This window comes from Globicephala melas, chromosome 9 (genome assembly GCF_963455315.2).
Source record: "Globicephala melas chromosome 9, mGloMel1.2, whole genome shotgun sequence".
In the NCBI taxonomy this organism is placed as follows: domain Eukaryota; kingdom Metazoa; phylum Chordata; class Mammalia; order Artiodactyla; family Delphinidae; genus Globicephala; species Globicephala melas.
The window spans coordinates 85,407,775-85,423,830 of NC_083322.1; the positions used below are offsets into that span (position 1 = coordinate 85,407,775).

General features: G+C 38.0%; 2 protein-coding genes across 2 annotated transcripts in view; one reads left to right on the plus strand and one right to left on the minus strand.

Annotated features, from left to right (window-relative positions):
- Positions 1 to 16,056, minus strand: part of FBXL13 (F-box and leucine rich repeat protein 13) — a 185,484-nt gene that overhangs the window by 83,396 nt on the left and 86,032 nt on the right. Inside the window, 3 exon segments of the mRNA XM_030834313.2 lie at positions 249 to 378; positions 11,373 to 11,497; positions 15,098 to 15,150. Coding sequence (XP_030690173.2) covers positions 249 to 378; positions 11,373 to 11,497; positions 15,098 to 15,150 — 308 coding nt within the window.
- LRRC17 (leucine rich repeat containing 17) overlaps positions 180 to 16,056 on the plus strand; it is a 31,146-nt gene continuing 15,269 nt past the window's right edge. The window contains exon 1 of the mRNA XM_030834325.2: positions 180 to 308. The gene's annotated coding sequence lies outside the window, so the exon portion shown is untranslated. The remainder of the gene's footprint in view (positions 309 to 16,056) is intronic.

Below are 16,056 nucleotides of genomic sequence, written 5' to 3' on the forward strand. Positions count from 1 at the left end.
TCTGCTTCATCATCCAATGAACTCTGCCTGTTAGTGGATGTGGCACTCCAGTGGAAGGAAGCCAAGAGCCTATAGTAGCGATCCTGGGGAAAATTTAAGCAGCTGTGGCCATGTAATTTAAAACCTCCAAAAAGTGTGCTGCGGTCTGTGCACAGCGTTAGTATAACATGAGGGCTGGATATAGCCCGTTCTCATTCTCTGGAGGACTTCTTCGCCTGCTGCAGGAAAGAGAAGACTGAAAGACAAACCTGGGTGCAGCCGGAAAGGTCCAGATAGATGAGCTTGTGGAATCCATTCCCCAAATTCAGGTACTGTAAACCTTTGTCTGTAAACTTTCTGCAATAAGCCAAACTAAGATTCTGTAAACTGTGGAAGTACGTGAAAAGACAGGGCGAGAGAAGAGAGGAAGGAAAGGGATTATACTTTCGTTGTTTTCTTACATCTTTGTTAAGCCACTATGACAAAGAGAAGTAAAACTGTAAATTAATCTTTTCTCCTTACAGATATTCAAGAGTTGAACTTTACTGTTAATACTCTTCCTGTTAAGTAAAGGAGATTGCAGTAGCATATCAGATAATGCATAATCACATTTCAAATGAAAATAATTAAAGATTTGTCTAGATTTTTAAGAAAGCTGATTAGGATAAAGCTTTGGGGGTGGGGGAGGTTTGTGCATTCCTATTGTTTGGAAGTTAGTGTTTGAAAGCAGTTTCAGAGTTTGTGTTATTGTTGCATTTAGGTTTTATCTTTGGAGCACCAAAATAACATGTAAAATGTCTAGGAGGACAAACCCTTTGTAAACATTTAAGTGGCGATTAACTGTTACATGAGAGTTAGGATTTGGGGCAGAAAGGAGGCAAAGTTGAACATAACAGGCTTTTAAAATGGACATGGTAAGCAAATGGCTTGAAAAAAATAGATTTTTTTGTAACAGTGCATGATTTTGTATGTAACAGTTTCATTATTATGGATAAAGAAAGACATTGATATACAGAGCTTAAAAATGGGTTAAGAACAGTCTGCAAATGAGTGGGCAACATATGAGAGGAATAAAAACTACAGTCAGAGGCTATCAATCTCACTGGAGTTGAAACAGATTAACTATGGCATTACCACCATGACCAAAATGAGAGCTTCCAGAAAAAAAAGAGGGTCTTCAGGACGAGTCTGTACTACTGTGCAAGGGCTCACGGTTTGAGGACACTCTGGATGATTTTCAAAGCCCTCCTAAGCCTGGCATTTTATAAAAGTGCAAGAATTCCCACTACTGCCTGCTCTTGCAATGGAATTAAAAACGTGCTTTTGGTTTGTGATCTGTAACGGTTTAACAGCAAATTAGAAAACAAAAAGAATGAAAAGTAGGAAGAAAACTCTCTGTCCCTCAAAAACCCACAAATGACTAATAAAGTTTATCTTCACATAAATGGGAAATTAGATATGCAAGCTTTGACCATTAATCAGATTTATTTCCCAAATCTGAAAAAACACAACTATATGATATGATTCACATTCCATAGCAAATTATTTGACTCAGAACACACATTTCCCTCTGGTAATGGCTGTGTCCATGAGATTCAGGAGAACGGAGAGGGAAGCCTTCTGGATTCCCCAGTGGCTGGGTGGGCAGGGTTCTGAAGGAGAAAGGAGCACTAACATCCCAAAGAACGTCCCTTCTCCTGGGGCCCTTGAGTTAACTAAGAGCATTGCCAAAGCTTTGGAAATGCTCGATCTTCCTCTCCCTGAAGCATACCCTTGTGATTCAGCTGAGTAAGTACAATTTTCTTGGGGGTTGTCATTCCTAACAACCGTTTAGCTCTCTAATTTGGAGAAAGGAATAGTGAGGCAGGCAGCATGACACAATGGAAAATACACAAGGGTTTGGAATCTGATGAAATTGGATTTGAATCCCAGTCCTGACACTTACTGCAACTTCTCCTAACCTCTCAGAGATTGTTTCCGCATCTGTTAAGTGGATATTTTAACATTATCTTTTTTTTTTTTAACCCTCACCAACTGTGGGGCCTCCAGCTTTCCTGAACCTCAGTTTGCTCGTCTGTAACATGGATGTAATCCTATCTGCTCTTTCCTCTTAGAGATGTGACAATTACATAAGCACATAGATGTAATAGTATTATAGTGAGGGTGGTCTTTGATGATAAATATTAGCAGGGATATGGTAGAACCTTTAAATATATATATATTGTTATTGTTGCTACTACTACCTCAAATAATAATTACATATGAATTATTCATATGAAGTTTGTACTGTCTTCCTTCCATTGAATGGAATAAGTACTCACCTGACAAGAGTGGTGCATACAACTGATACTAAGAGTTTGGGGGGCCTCATATGCCATCTATACCCTCATTTTGGTCATGGTGGTAATACCATATGTAATCTGTCAACTCTAGCGAGATTGATAGCCTCTGGCGTAGTTTCTGTTCCTCCCATGTGTTGCCCACTCATTTGAAGACTGTTCTTCCTAACCTGTTTCTAAGCTCTGTATATCAGTCAGTCTTTCTTTAGATATAATAATGAAACTGTTACTTATGAAATCATGCATATTCAAATCTGGTCCAAGCCTATTATTCAATTTCTTTAAGTGCATGTGTCAGTTAACAAATACCAAAAATGAGAATTGAGCGAGGAGTTCTTAATAGATACCTATGGATCTATGGCCCCTTTGTCAGCATAATGTTTTTTTTTAATTGGAGTATAGTTGCTTTATATAATGTTGTATTATCAACATAATGTTTTTGGACAGTAAGGGAAGAGTCTAGACCTTAAGGATGTCAAAGACGTGATAAGACTAAGCTCAGGATGATATGTCTCGCAGCATAAGGCAGAGTATATTGAAGGGAAGAGAGACCAAGAGTGGACCATCAGGATGCTGCACCAAATGAGGTGCTGAGAGTGCCACCTAGATTGTGGCAATGGGAATAAATGGAGAGGGTTTAATTCAGGAAATATTTCAAAGCGAAAACTGTTTTGGAATGGGCATGAGCTGTGGGCAGCCCTCATTTTCAACTTTAGAAAACTGAGCAAGTCCCCAAAGAAGTGAGGAAAAATATTGAAATAAAAAACTGGCAAATCACTGTTGCTAAGAAAGGCAAACAAATTACATTTTTCTCTGGAAAGAAATACTAAAGACACGAGAGACAATGAGAACAGCAACAAATAACACATCTCTGGTTATTTACCGCTTAACAAATGCTTTTGCATACCCAAGCATGTTTGAAACAATAGAAAGCAGAGCAAAAATAGAGAATCATTATGAAATGTATTTTTATTACAGATAAGAAAGTCAATGTACATTTTTTTCATATGGCGAAAAACATCAATATTAATTAGTTTTATCCTAAGTGTTGTCTCAATAGCAAGAACTAGAAGTTAAAATCAAAACAGAATTCTCATTTTGGGTCCTATTTTTCTATCTGTTGCCCACTAAAGGTATAGCTTCATTTGTAAAATAACTGTCCTTAAAAAATTATGCAGAGATGTAGTGTTATTTTAAATTTCCTAGGAGAAAAGTTTATCTCAAACTATGGTTGGAAGAGATGTTTTAAGTTAAAAAAATAATTTGTACTGTGATATATGCTACTCCCAAATCATCTACTTTGAGAGTTCAGATTTTCACATATGGACTTATGGATTTTTTAATATATATTTCTCTCTCTCCTCCCTCTTCACCCCCCCCACTCTCTTTCTATCTATAGATACATACACACATACATACATACACACATGCACATATATTCTCTCTCTATATATAAACACACATTCATACATGCACATATATTCATCACATATATATCTTAATATGAAATGCTAAAGAAAAGTACTGAGTGATGTTCTGTATTGCAGGACAAAGAATCCTACAGAATTCCTGAAACGGTCAGGGGCCCTCCACAGTGGTGCTTCTGGAGCTGGCTTGTACCAGCCCATGAGAACCAATTGTTAGCATCTCTTCCCAATTCCACATTCAGTGGCATCATGTTGGTAGCTTAAAATTGGCCATGATGGAATTATTTATATCACAGAAATCAATAAATCCTACAAATCAAAACACACCTTTAGGGTTTCCCTGGTGGCGCAGTGGTTGAGAGTCCGCCTGCCAATGCAGGGGATGCGGGTTCGTGCCCCGGTCCGGGAAGATCCCACGTGCCGCGGAGCAGCTGAGCCCGTGAGCCATGGCCGCTGAGCCTGCGCATCCGGAGCCTGTGCTCCGCAACGGGAGAGGCCACAAGAGTGAGAGGCCAGCGTACCGCAAAAAAAAAACACCTTTACTCCCTACCCCAGCCAGTTATTAAACATTTATCGAGACACTGCTGTCCTTGGAACACACTTTCAGAACTACTGATATAGAGAATGCAGTATGCTGAGAAAATGTATACAGAAATAAAAATGATGAGAGAGAAGATGACAGCTTTGAAGGACAAGAATAAAAATCGATCTAAAAATAAAAGGGGATTCTTAAGATAAAACCTGAACAAATGGAATAGAAGCATTTAAAAAGAAAAATATCCATCAGATAAACCCAAATTGAGGGACATTATATAAGATAAATAACTAAACCGTATTCTTCAAGTGTCGAGGTCATGAAATACAAGGAACTACTGACGACTGGCACAGATTTGAGGAGACTAAGGAGAAATGACAACTGAATGCAATATGGAACCCTACATTGGATCCTAGAGCAAAAATAAAAGGACATGAGTGGAAAACTTGATGAAATTTGTATAAAGACTTTAGTTTAATTAATAGAAAAAAAAAAAGAGGGCTTCCCTGGTGGCGCAGTGGTTAAGAATCCGCCTGCCAATTCAGGGGACACAGGTTCGAGCTCTTGTCCAGGAAGATCCCACATGCTGTGGAGCAACTAAGGCCGTGAGCCACAACTACTGAGCCCATGTGCCACAACTACTGAAGCCCACGCACCTAGAGCCTGTGCTCTGCAACAAGAGAAGCCACCACAATGAGAAGCCCGTGCACCATGACGACGAGTAGTCCCCGCTCGCCACAACTAGAGGAAGCCTGGGCGTAGCAATGAAGACCCAACACAGCCAAAAGTAAATAAATAAATAAATTTATTAAAAAAAAAAAGAAGGAAGGAAGAGAAAAACACCTTCCTTGGCTGAGAAAAATCTAAGTTTTAATGTTCAAAAGGTTTACTATGTTCCAGGAAAAGTTAATTGAAAGAACACAGTTAAGTTTGGAAGATGTTTTTAATTTCTCAGAGAAAAGGAAGTTCATGCCAGCATCTTGGCAGAAAAATATAGGTTACCAACAAAGGAAGAGAAAAATCAGGCTGGCTTTAGACTTCTCTTTAACTTGAAATAGTAAAGATTATGGAGCAACATTTGTAGGGTTTTAAGGATAGAGTAAGGGACATGATTCAAGAACCATACACCAAGAGAATTTGTTGTTCATCCTTCAAGACAACAGAAAGTCATCTTCAGAAAGTAATGACTGAAAATCTAATACTTGCACATCTTTCCAGATAAAGAGTTTTTAAAACTATATTTCCAGTCATCATAGGGTGAATCAAAATCAAAATTAAAGAATAAGGAAATTGTGGAACAAATGGACCATCAATGAATGTTAAAACTAGAGTTAGGACTACATAATCATTATAAATATGATTACAATGTTGAGTTCAAACACCAAAAATCAACATTAAAAGGAAAGTTAAATGATTAACAAAAATCACAATTAATAGGTATTTACATATAGGTGCGTGGAAGTAGAAGAACATCAAGTTCAAGGGAGAATTAAAGTGTATCAGATCTCTTGCCTAACACAGGGGGAGCCAAAGTTACTGTTTCATTGTGACTTTGATAATTAGAGAAATGCATGTTAAAGCATGTTTTTAAAAAACATACAAATATCCGCTAGTTAGAATACACAAGAGAATATGCATATATCTTTGAAATGCATTCAGATTATAGAAAGAACACTTTTATAGCAAAAGGCAGAAAAGATGAGTACAGTGCAGTAACATAAAAAATAAAAAAATCTAAAACATAAAGCAAGATGATAAAAATAAGACCATACACTCAGTTTTGACAAGAAATATTAGTCTTTTAAACTTCCCTCTTAAAAAGGCAAAGAGATTGAAATTTTTAAAAATAGAAGTTAGCTATGTGCTGCATGTAAAAGATAAACCTAAAATACAGCAACACAAAGGTTAAAAATATGGGTATACATAAAGTTATTCCACAAAAGAAACCAAACGTGACTGTATAAATAACAGATTAAAAAGAATTTAAGGCAAAGAAATATCAACCAGGATAAAAAATATAATTTTATGTGAACAACTGCTACAATCTATAATGAAACATACTACTTATTAATCTTTACATGTAAAATAACAAAAATAAATTAATAGAAGCTTTGTCATAATAGGCAACTAATATATCACTTATCTATGACATATCGAGAATTTATACATATATGTGCATATACACCTAGAAATGTTCTCTGAAAGAAACTCTTTTGTTTTAAACATTCATGGATGATTTACTGAAATTGAGTATATAAACTAGTCCACCAAGAAATCTCAATAAATTTCAAAAAGTAGAAATAATTCAGTCCACATTTCTTGACCACAGTGTAAAAAACTAGAATTAAAAACATAAGCTTAATTAAGAAACTTCAACAATTTGAAACCCAAAATCCTCTTCTAAATAATTATTAGGTCAAAGTGGTAATCAACATATAATCAAATATACAACAGTTTGGTTAGAAAATGAGAACAATATTTATCAAATCTTATAAGCTTTGCCTAAGTTCTTCTTTAGAAGTAATTTCATAGCTCTATTTTTTATTTTAAAAGGAAAGAAATCAAATCATACAAATGAAAAGTTTAAAAAGATACAGGTACATCAGGCCCAAGTCCAAAAGTAACCATTTAGAAAATATAATGAGAAATCATAATCAGAAAGGATACTATTCACAATGGCAATGAAAAAGACACCACAGACTATCCATGTGAATAAAACAAAATTTTGAGACATTTAAGAACATTTGAAAGAAAAATTTTAGAAGTATACTATGTTCCTGATAGGGAGACTAAATATTATAAAAATATGGATTATTCCCAACTTATTTTACCTTTAATTATTGACATACTGGTAAATATCTTACAGCTGGTTCTTCAAAAACATGTATGCATATAAATGTATATATGTTTACTGTAAATTTGTACATCTTACTATTTTCTTAAATAAATTTTTTAATTTAATTTTATTTATTTTTGGCTGCGTTGGGTCTTTGTTGCGGTTCGCAGGCTTATTGCAGTGGCCTCTCTTGTTGCAGAGCACAGACTCTAGGTGCGCAGGCTTCAGTAGTTGTAGCACGTGGGCTCAGTAGTTGTGGCTTGTGGGCTCTAGAGCACAGGCTCAGTAGTTGTGGCTCACGGGCTTAGTTGCTCCACGGCATGTGGGATATTCCCGGACCAGGGCTCGAACCCGTGTCCCTTGCATTGGCAGGCGGATTCTTAACCACTGCGTGACCAGGGAAGCCCACCTCTTACTATTTTATATTAACTATTTTACATATATAAAAGATGTACAGCACACAACTTACAAATAATAACATACACAATACTGTTTATTGCTAATTTCATATAATCAGTTGATTCTCACACAATGTTTTCATTCATTGACTTTTGCCAAACTCATAAATATAGCTAGTACTTTTGTCTTCTCCTATGTGCACATAAAGGAAGAATAAAATTGTTCACTCTGATGTATTTCTTTTTTTTAACCAAAAAATAAAGTTCAAAAGCTTGAGGAATGGGTATAATTCCAATATGAATATTTTTATTTATATTAATGGGTAAGACAAAAATAAAACCACAAAGATTTATGTCCAGATTTCACTCATCCATCAATGATGTGACAGTTTTCAAGTACTGAAAAGATATTTCCTCACCTTTTTTGTGCTAATCATAATGTTGCAGCTACAGACATGACATACTTTTTTTCAATATTTTTTATTGAAGTATAGTTGATTTACGATGTTGTGTTAATTTCTGCTGTACAGCAAAGTGATTCAGTTATACATATATATACATTCTTTGTTAATATTATTTTCTATTATGGTTTATCATAGGATATTGAATATAATTCTCTGTGCTATACAGTACGACCTTGTTGCTTATCCATTCTATACATAAAAGCTTACATCTGCTAACCCCAACCTCCCACTCCATCCCTCCCCCAAACCCCTGCCCCCTTGGAACCACAAGTCTGTTCTCTATGTCCGTGATTCTGTTTCTGTTTCATAGGTAGGTTCATTTGTGTCATATTTTAGATTCCACATATAAGTGATATCATATGGTATTTGTCTTTCTCTTTCTGACTTACTTCACTTAGTATGATAATTTCTAGTTGCATCCATGTTGCTGCAAATGGCTTTATTTCATTCTCTTTTATGGCTGAGTAGTATTCCATTGTATTATGTATCTTCTTTAACCATTCATCTGTCAATGGACGTTTAGGTTGTTTCCATGTCTTAGCTATTGTGAATAGTGCTGCTATAAAATAGCGATGCATGTATTTTTTGAATTATAGTTTTCTCTGAATATACGCCCAGGAATGGGATTGTTGGATCATATGGTAATTCTGTTTTTAGTTTGCTGAGGAACCTCCATAATGTTTTCCATAGTGGCTGCACCAACTTACATTCTCACCAGCAGTGTGGGAGGGTTCCCTTCTCTCCACACCCTCTCCAACATTTGTTATTTGTAGACTTTTTAATGATGACCATTCTGACTGTGAGGTGATACCTCATTGTAGTTTTTTTAATTGTTGATTTCTGATAGTTACCTTTTTTTAATTTATTTATTTATTTATTTATTTTTGGCTATGTTGGGTCTTCATTTCTGTGCGTGGGCTTTCTCTAGTTGCGGTGAGTGGGGCCCACTCTTCATCGCGGTGCACGGGCCTCTCACTGTCGCGGCCTCTCTTGTTGTGGAGCACAAGCTCCAGATGCGCAGGCTCAGTAGTTGTGGCTCACGGACCTAGTTGCTCCGCGGCATGTGGGATCTTCCCAGACCAGGGCTCGAACCCATGTCCCCTGCATTGGCAGGCAGATTCTCAACCACTGCGCCACCAGGGAAGCCCTCATTGTAGTTTTGATTTGCATTTCTGTAATAATTAGCGATGTTGAGCATCTTTTCATGTGCCTATTGGCCATCTGTATTTCTTCTTTGGAGAAATGTGTATTTAGGTCTTCTGCCCGTTTTGGGATTGGGTTGTTTGTTTTTTTGTTGTTGACTTGTATGAGCTGTTTGTATATTTTGGAAACTAAGCCCTTGTCGGTCACATCGTTTGCAAATATTTTCTCCCATTCTGTAGGTTGCAGACATGACACACTTTTAATCTGCTATCTTGTCTTCTCCAGTCTAAACAATCAACAAAAAAATAAATCAAACCCTAATTTGTATTGTATGGCATTTTTCATGGTACAGAACACTCCCATTTTGGCTGGTTCTAAGCTACCAATGAGAGAGGTCACTGAACATGGAGTTGGGAAGAGATGCACAGTGCTGTAATATTTTAACCATACAGATACAATGGTCATAACCTCTAGAACATAGATGATAGTAACATGTACAAAAACATTAGAAGGTGATGAGTTTTTAGTATGTACTACCTATATAAAAATTTTAGATATATAAAGAGGTATCACACATCACTTGAGAAATTTTTATTCAATAAATGATGCTGGAATAATTGTTTAGTTATTTAACAACTCTTTTTTTTAATTACTGAAGTATAGTTAATTTACAGTGTGTTAGTTTCGGTGTACAGCAAAGTGATTCAGTTATACATACAAGTATACATATATACATTCTTTTTCAGATTATTTTCCATTATAGGTTATCAAAAGATATTGAATAGGGTTCCCTGTGCTATACAGTAGGTCCTTGTTGTTCATGTGTTTTATATACAGTAGTGTGTATATGTTAATCCCAAACTCGTAATTTATCTCTCCCCCTCCCCTGCCCCACTATCCCCAAGGGTTTAACAACTCTTGATGTGAAAAAAAAGATATTCTTAGCTCATGGACTGCACTAAAACAGGCTTTGGGCTGCACAAGTCATAGTTTGATGAACCTGTTAGATCACTGCTTCATTTATCTACCAAAATTAATTCTAGGTTGATTATAAGTTTAAATAAAAACAAATCATAGGGCTTCCCTGGTGGCGCAGTGATTGAGAGTCCGCCTGCCAATGCAGGGGACACGGGTTCGTGCCCCGATCTGGGAAGATCCCACGTGCTGTGTAGCGGCTGGGCCCGTGAGCCATGGCCGCTGAGCCTGTGCGTCCGGAGCCTGTGCTCCGCAACGGGAGAGGCCACAACAGTGAGAGGCCCGCGTACCAAAAAAACATCATACAAGAAAAAAAATAAATGTATATCAAATGCCTGGAAGGAGGAAAACCCTCTATTTTTTAAAAGACTCATGAAAAATTTCAAAGGAAATGTTTGATAGATTTGACTGACTAGCATATGGAAAGTCAATTAATGAGATAAAGCAAATATGTTACCACCTTTTTTAGTCTTGCATGTTTCCAGAAAATGGTTAGAGAGAAAAGATAAGGAAAATTACCACCTATAATTTTCTCTGTTTAAGCTTCTCTAAATGCCTCACTGTTATTTTTCGAAGGATCTCAAAAAAGTTACATTCTCAAAAATGGTTCATTCTTTCACAGTAGTTTGAAAACTGTTTTGAATCTCTCCCAATATGAGCATATACTCTTCCTGATTAGTCTTTTTCTTGGTGAAAATAAAGAATAATTGAATGACGTAAATTTTTGATAAAATTGAATATTCTGTCAACTCTTAGTGATGGCTTATATTCTCCTTTCCCTTCTTCTCCAAAGAAGTGCTGGCTTGTCAACAGTCCATAGATCAAAAAAACGCAAGCATCAGGTTTCCTGGAGGTGATGGGGGTCCCAACAGGTAACCAGAGCATGGCAACAGGGAACCTGGCTCTGCAGTGCTCAGGGTCTAAGGAGGCAGGATATTGGGGTTCTGTTGTAGAGAAGTCCAAACACTGGACTGGGATTGATGGGCCAGGCTCCAAAGCCCAGGAACGAGGACCAGAAAGAGATAGGCAGAGCCTAACTCAACCTACTGGGCAAACTGCTACAAGAGTGACCCCCAAATACCGGCCAAGGCAAGGCTAAGGAGGGAGAGGTTAGGCACTAGCTTGGGGACTTGAAAGCAGTCCTGTTATCAGAATAGGGGTACCAAGGTGGTGGGGTGTTAGTAAAAGGATCACTGCCTTTGGGGAATACTAGAGCAAGTCAGAGCCTAGAGGAGCATAACTATTTTCAGTGTAATACAGATAACACAAGCATTACCTCGGGAGGAGTCACATTGTCCTGTTGGTGATAGTTGTGTTAGATAGATTGAGATACAGGACTCCTGGACAGCTCTCAGAGATGTATCTCATTGATTCATCGTGCATAAAAACACAGGGAAGAATCTTATCAAAGTCTAACAGGCTTTGCTATTTCCCTATTATCTCTCTATTATCTCACTCCCTACTCCAAAAAAGTATATGCGAGTCTTGGTCTCTTCATAGTCTCTGTTATCATTTATAAATCAAATTAAGTAGAAGGTGATGGCTTTGCTTGAAGGTTCATTACTCCCTCCCGTTCCCTTTCTTTGGAAATAAAATCCCATTGCATCACAATGACACTTCACTAAAATCTGAACCCTTGCCAGTTCAACCCTTTGAGCTCGTGTCAAAGTGTCAAACACTCCTGACTCGTTAGATACATGAAAATGATTAAAAGTGGATCCATTTTTAAATTTACTAAAATCATTCTGAAAGACAGGATGAAACTCTTTCAACTGGACTTCATTAAAAAGTGAGTCCAGGGCTTCCCTGGTGGCGCAGTGGTTGAGAGTCCACCTGCCGATGCAGGGGACACGGGTTCGTGCCCCGGTCCGGGAAGATCCCAATGCCGCGGAGCAGCTGGGCCCGTGAGCCATGGCCGCTGAGCCTGTGCGTCCGGAGCCTGTGCTCCGTAACGGGAGAGGCCACAACAGTGAGAGGCCCGCGTACCGCAAAAAAAAAAAAAAAAGAAAAAAGTGAGTCCATATTTACACATGTATATTGATACAGAGGTGTGTGTGTGTGATTAAGTTTCTGTGGTTCTGTTACTGAAGGTATTAAAACAGCTAAACAGCCTTGCACCAAATTTACGTTAAGTTTGAGATGTCCTGAAGTAAAATATAGGCTGCATACGTGTTGGACATGAAATTCAATGCAGGGGGTACTGCAGGGGAGAATATCAAAGATTCAGGGAACCCTCTCCCAGAGAGCTGAAATCCAGTACAAGAGAACAGTGTGACTGCAACATGAGAAAAACACAGAGTGATTTCAAGCATGAGCCCTAAATTGACATTGGCAAGACAGATGTGTTTCAAGCTTTGATTGCAATGGTGCTGCTTCTTGTATTGGTAACTATTTATAAAATGTTCTAGAATGAGTAGCAGCGAGTTTGTATTTATTTAATGATTTATGAGTCTCCCCAGGAACACTGAAGAAGTCTGCTAGTTTAAAATATTTGTGGTACATTGTCCTGGAAGAATAGGCCTTTGCAGGAAGAGGTAAACTGCCACTAGGCTAGGAGATGAGGTTCGGGGAAGAATTCTGCATGGTCAATATGGCTTCCCCGAACACCACTAAGGATGGCAAAGGTTTACTTTCAGCAGGACCATCAATGCCTAACATTCTGTTCCTAGCTGCTTCCTGGAATCATGAATATTAAAATAACAAAATCCTGTAGGTCAGAGCATTTTGCACATGGGATAAGAATTGATTGATTTACAGGGGAAGCAAACCACACCTTAAAGAGAACACAAGGTTTTTTTTTTTTAAGTTGTAAAACTGTAGTTCTGTTGTCGAAAGGTTCTATGTGCCAATGACGCATGAGAACAAGTGCAGGGCTTTCAATAAACACTGTACTCTTGCCACTGCATTCAAGATACCAGCAATTTTTCTAGACACTCCACCACCAAAATGTAGGATTTGGATATACATGTACAGTTTAAAGAGTATACAGTACACTTTTTCCCAGCAGGAATGGAGAGGACAAACATAATGTGTGGCATTATAGTTCAATAGAAAGAATCTATCTTCAAAAATGTTCATGGTACCAATCAGCCGTCAAAGTGATTGTGCACCTGGTGGAAGACGCCAGCAAAAATGCAAATGAAATGGGACAAGGAGGAAGATAGAAAGCTGGTTTACACCCTAGAGAGGTGGCCACACAGATGAAAATATATGGGAGCCAGCAAGAGGAAGATGAAGTAGGCATCATGTAACATAGAATAATCTGATTTTCCCTTTGAGATGAGGAGGAAGTTCAAAGGAATTTTGTTCTCAATATTTAAAAGAGCTCAAATTTCAATCCCCAAATGTTTGAGCACATAAATGCAAAAATTGTTTCAGTGTCTACATTGCAGGATGGTCCATGAATTTGTCTATGATGCACTCAAAATCTCTCCGGATGTAATATATTCATAAGGCAAGCTTCTTAGAAATCAAAGCTTTTTGAATGAATGTTACTCACTCCTTAAATGTAAGCCTGTCTCTCAGTCTTTGTCTCAAAGGGAAAGACAATAGTAAAATGTAGCTGGATAAAGTTATCAGCCCTGTACATTATTAAACTCTAAAACTGGAAAAGACTTTGATGTTCACAAATTCAACACAGATGGAATTGTTTTTTTTGGTTTTTGGGGTTTTTTTTTGCGGTACGCGGGCCTCTCACTGTTGTGGAGCACAGGCTCTGGACACGCAGGCTTGGCGGCCATGGCTCACGGGCCCAGCCGCTCCGCAGCATGTGGGATCTTCCCGGACCGGGGCACTAACCCGTGTCCCCTGCATCGGCAGGCGGACTCTCAACCACTGCGCCACGAGGGAAGCCCAGATGGGCTTGTTTTGACTTTCCTGTTAGAAAGCCAAATTAAAGAATATGATCTTTTATCCAAGTGAGAACTAAAGCTCCCTGAGGGCCAAAACTGAAAATTCATCTTAAATTCCCTATAGAACCTCTATTTTATAACATATAAGTTCCCTATATATCTTTATATATAAAGATAAATATATCTTTAACATAGTAGGTGCTAAAAATATCCACAGAAAGAATGAAATCCAGTAGAAATCTGAAAGAAAGAACTGTTAATGATGAGTCTGGGTAGGTAGCAAGGAAGAGCCAATTCACGAAGTCTTTTCACCTGTGCCAAGGGGCATGGACTTCATCCTGGAGCTGGTGCTTAATGAGGAGGGGGAAGCAATCAGGCCGTTCATTCTTTTCCCTCCTATCTCCAAGCAAAGAGCACAGCCGGAGCAAAGGCAAAACAGCAAGAGGAGCTTGGTGCATGCAGGAAAGAAAGCATAGCAGCTTGTGGCTGCTGAAACTTAATGTGCATGTAGGATTTATAAGAAGATGAGGCTGGAAAGGGAGGCAGAGACAAGACGACCGAGGGTCTCCAAGGTACAGTAATGTTAAAGAGCTTTGACTCTATCCAATAGTGTAGATGATAAGTGTGTGTATAAATGATGGCAGATGGTAGTGAAGTGGTCAGATCTGCCTTTAAGAAGGAATATTCTGTGTCCACAGGGTGTAAGACAGATTGGAAGTAGAGGAAAGCCTGGAGACAGGGACTAGGAAGGAGTTGGCTAGAGTTACATGTTCATTTCCATCTTCTTTGGCACCACAGCTGATAGTCATGAAGACTTATAAATTGAGCCTATTGTCTCTGCTGGGGCCCAATTTTTTCTGTCTCATGCACACATGGCCTTAAACAGAAATATAGTTCATTTTTGTCTGATCGTTGAATAGTTTCCACTTTCCAGAGACTCCAACCTTGGACATATCTACAGGAATAATAAGAGCATTACATAAGTTGGATAAAATTTCTTGCCAGTGTTTAACATAGTTTGCTTTTCTCCATATTTAATCCTAAATGAGCACACAGGCATGTATTTTGGCAGAATCTCTGTGTATTAGTGCTCCAGTGGAGCAAGTCTGAATCTATATAAACAACAGTAAAATAAGCTTCTTATACTCACCGTGAGTGTTGGACAGTCAGAGACATTCAGCTCTTGCAAGTTTCTACAGAGGCCTAAATCAAACAAGTTACACATTATTAAACACCATATTACAAATCTTTAAAGTTTTTCCATCCTACATTCACTGCTGTGTATTCATCAGAAAACAAACAAAAACCCTGGCAAATAACTTGTCCCAAGTATATGGTTTCCTTTCCCCAGAAAAAATGATTTATTTTGGCTTTAAAATTAAAAAGTATACACATGTTTATTATTGTTTGAGGATTAAAGAAGGAAGGGGGAAAGAGAAAACTATTTTGGGAAGAAACTGTATATACTTAGAGCTTTCAGCTTTGAAGCACTTGAAGAAAACCAGTCTGCTTTTTTGTGGCATGACATTTTTGTTAATTTGGGGGGTTTTGTTACCTTTTAACATTCAAACATACAAAAAAGTTGAGAGAATTGAAGAATTGTACAGTGAATGTACCCATCACCCACCCATATTCTACAATTTATATTTTACTATATTTGCTTTATCACATATCCACCTGTACATCCATCTCTCTGTCCCTCAATCCATCTTAATTTTTTATGCATTTTAAAGTAAGTTGCAAACATCAGCACACTTCCTCCCCACAAATAATTAAGCATGAATATCATGAATAATTCATCATGCATAGAAATTCACAAAATATTTCTATTTTAGGTTAGAGTTACATACAGTTTACAATGAGTTGCAGATTGAGATGTGGAGAGTCAGAAAGGTTAAGTGCCTGATTAGTTCTGGAACCAGAGACACCTGCACAGCTTGTGCTCTGGCAGGGGAAACAAGGCTTGTGTTATACAATCAGCTCTCTGGGTCTAGACTAACAGTAAGTAAAACTCCAAATCTGAGACAGAAGAGAAGCAGTGAGGGGAGGGGACACAAAACAGTGAATGGGAGGAATGCTTGGGGCAAAGAAGGGGAAAGGCATTCTAGA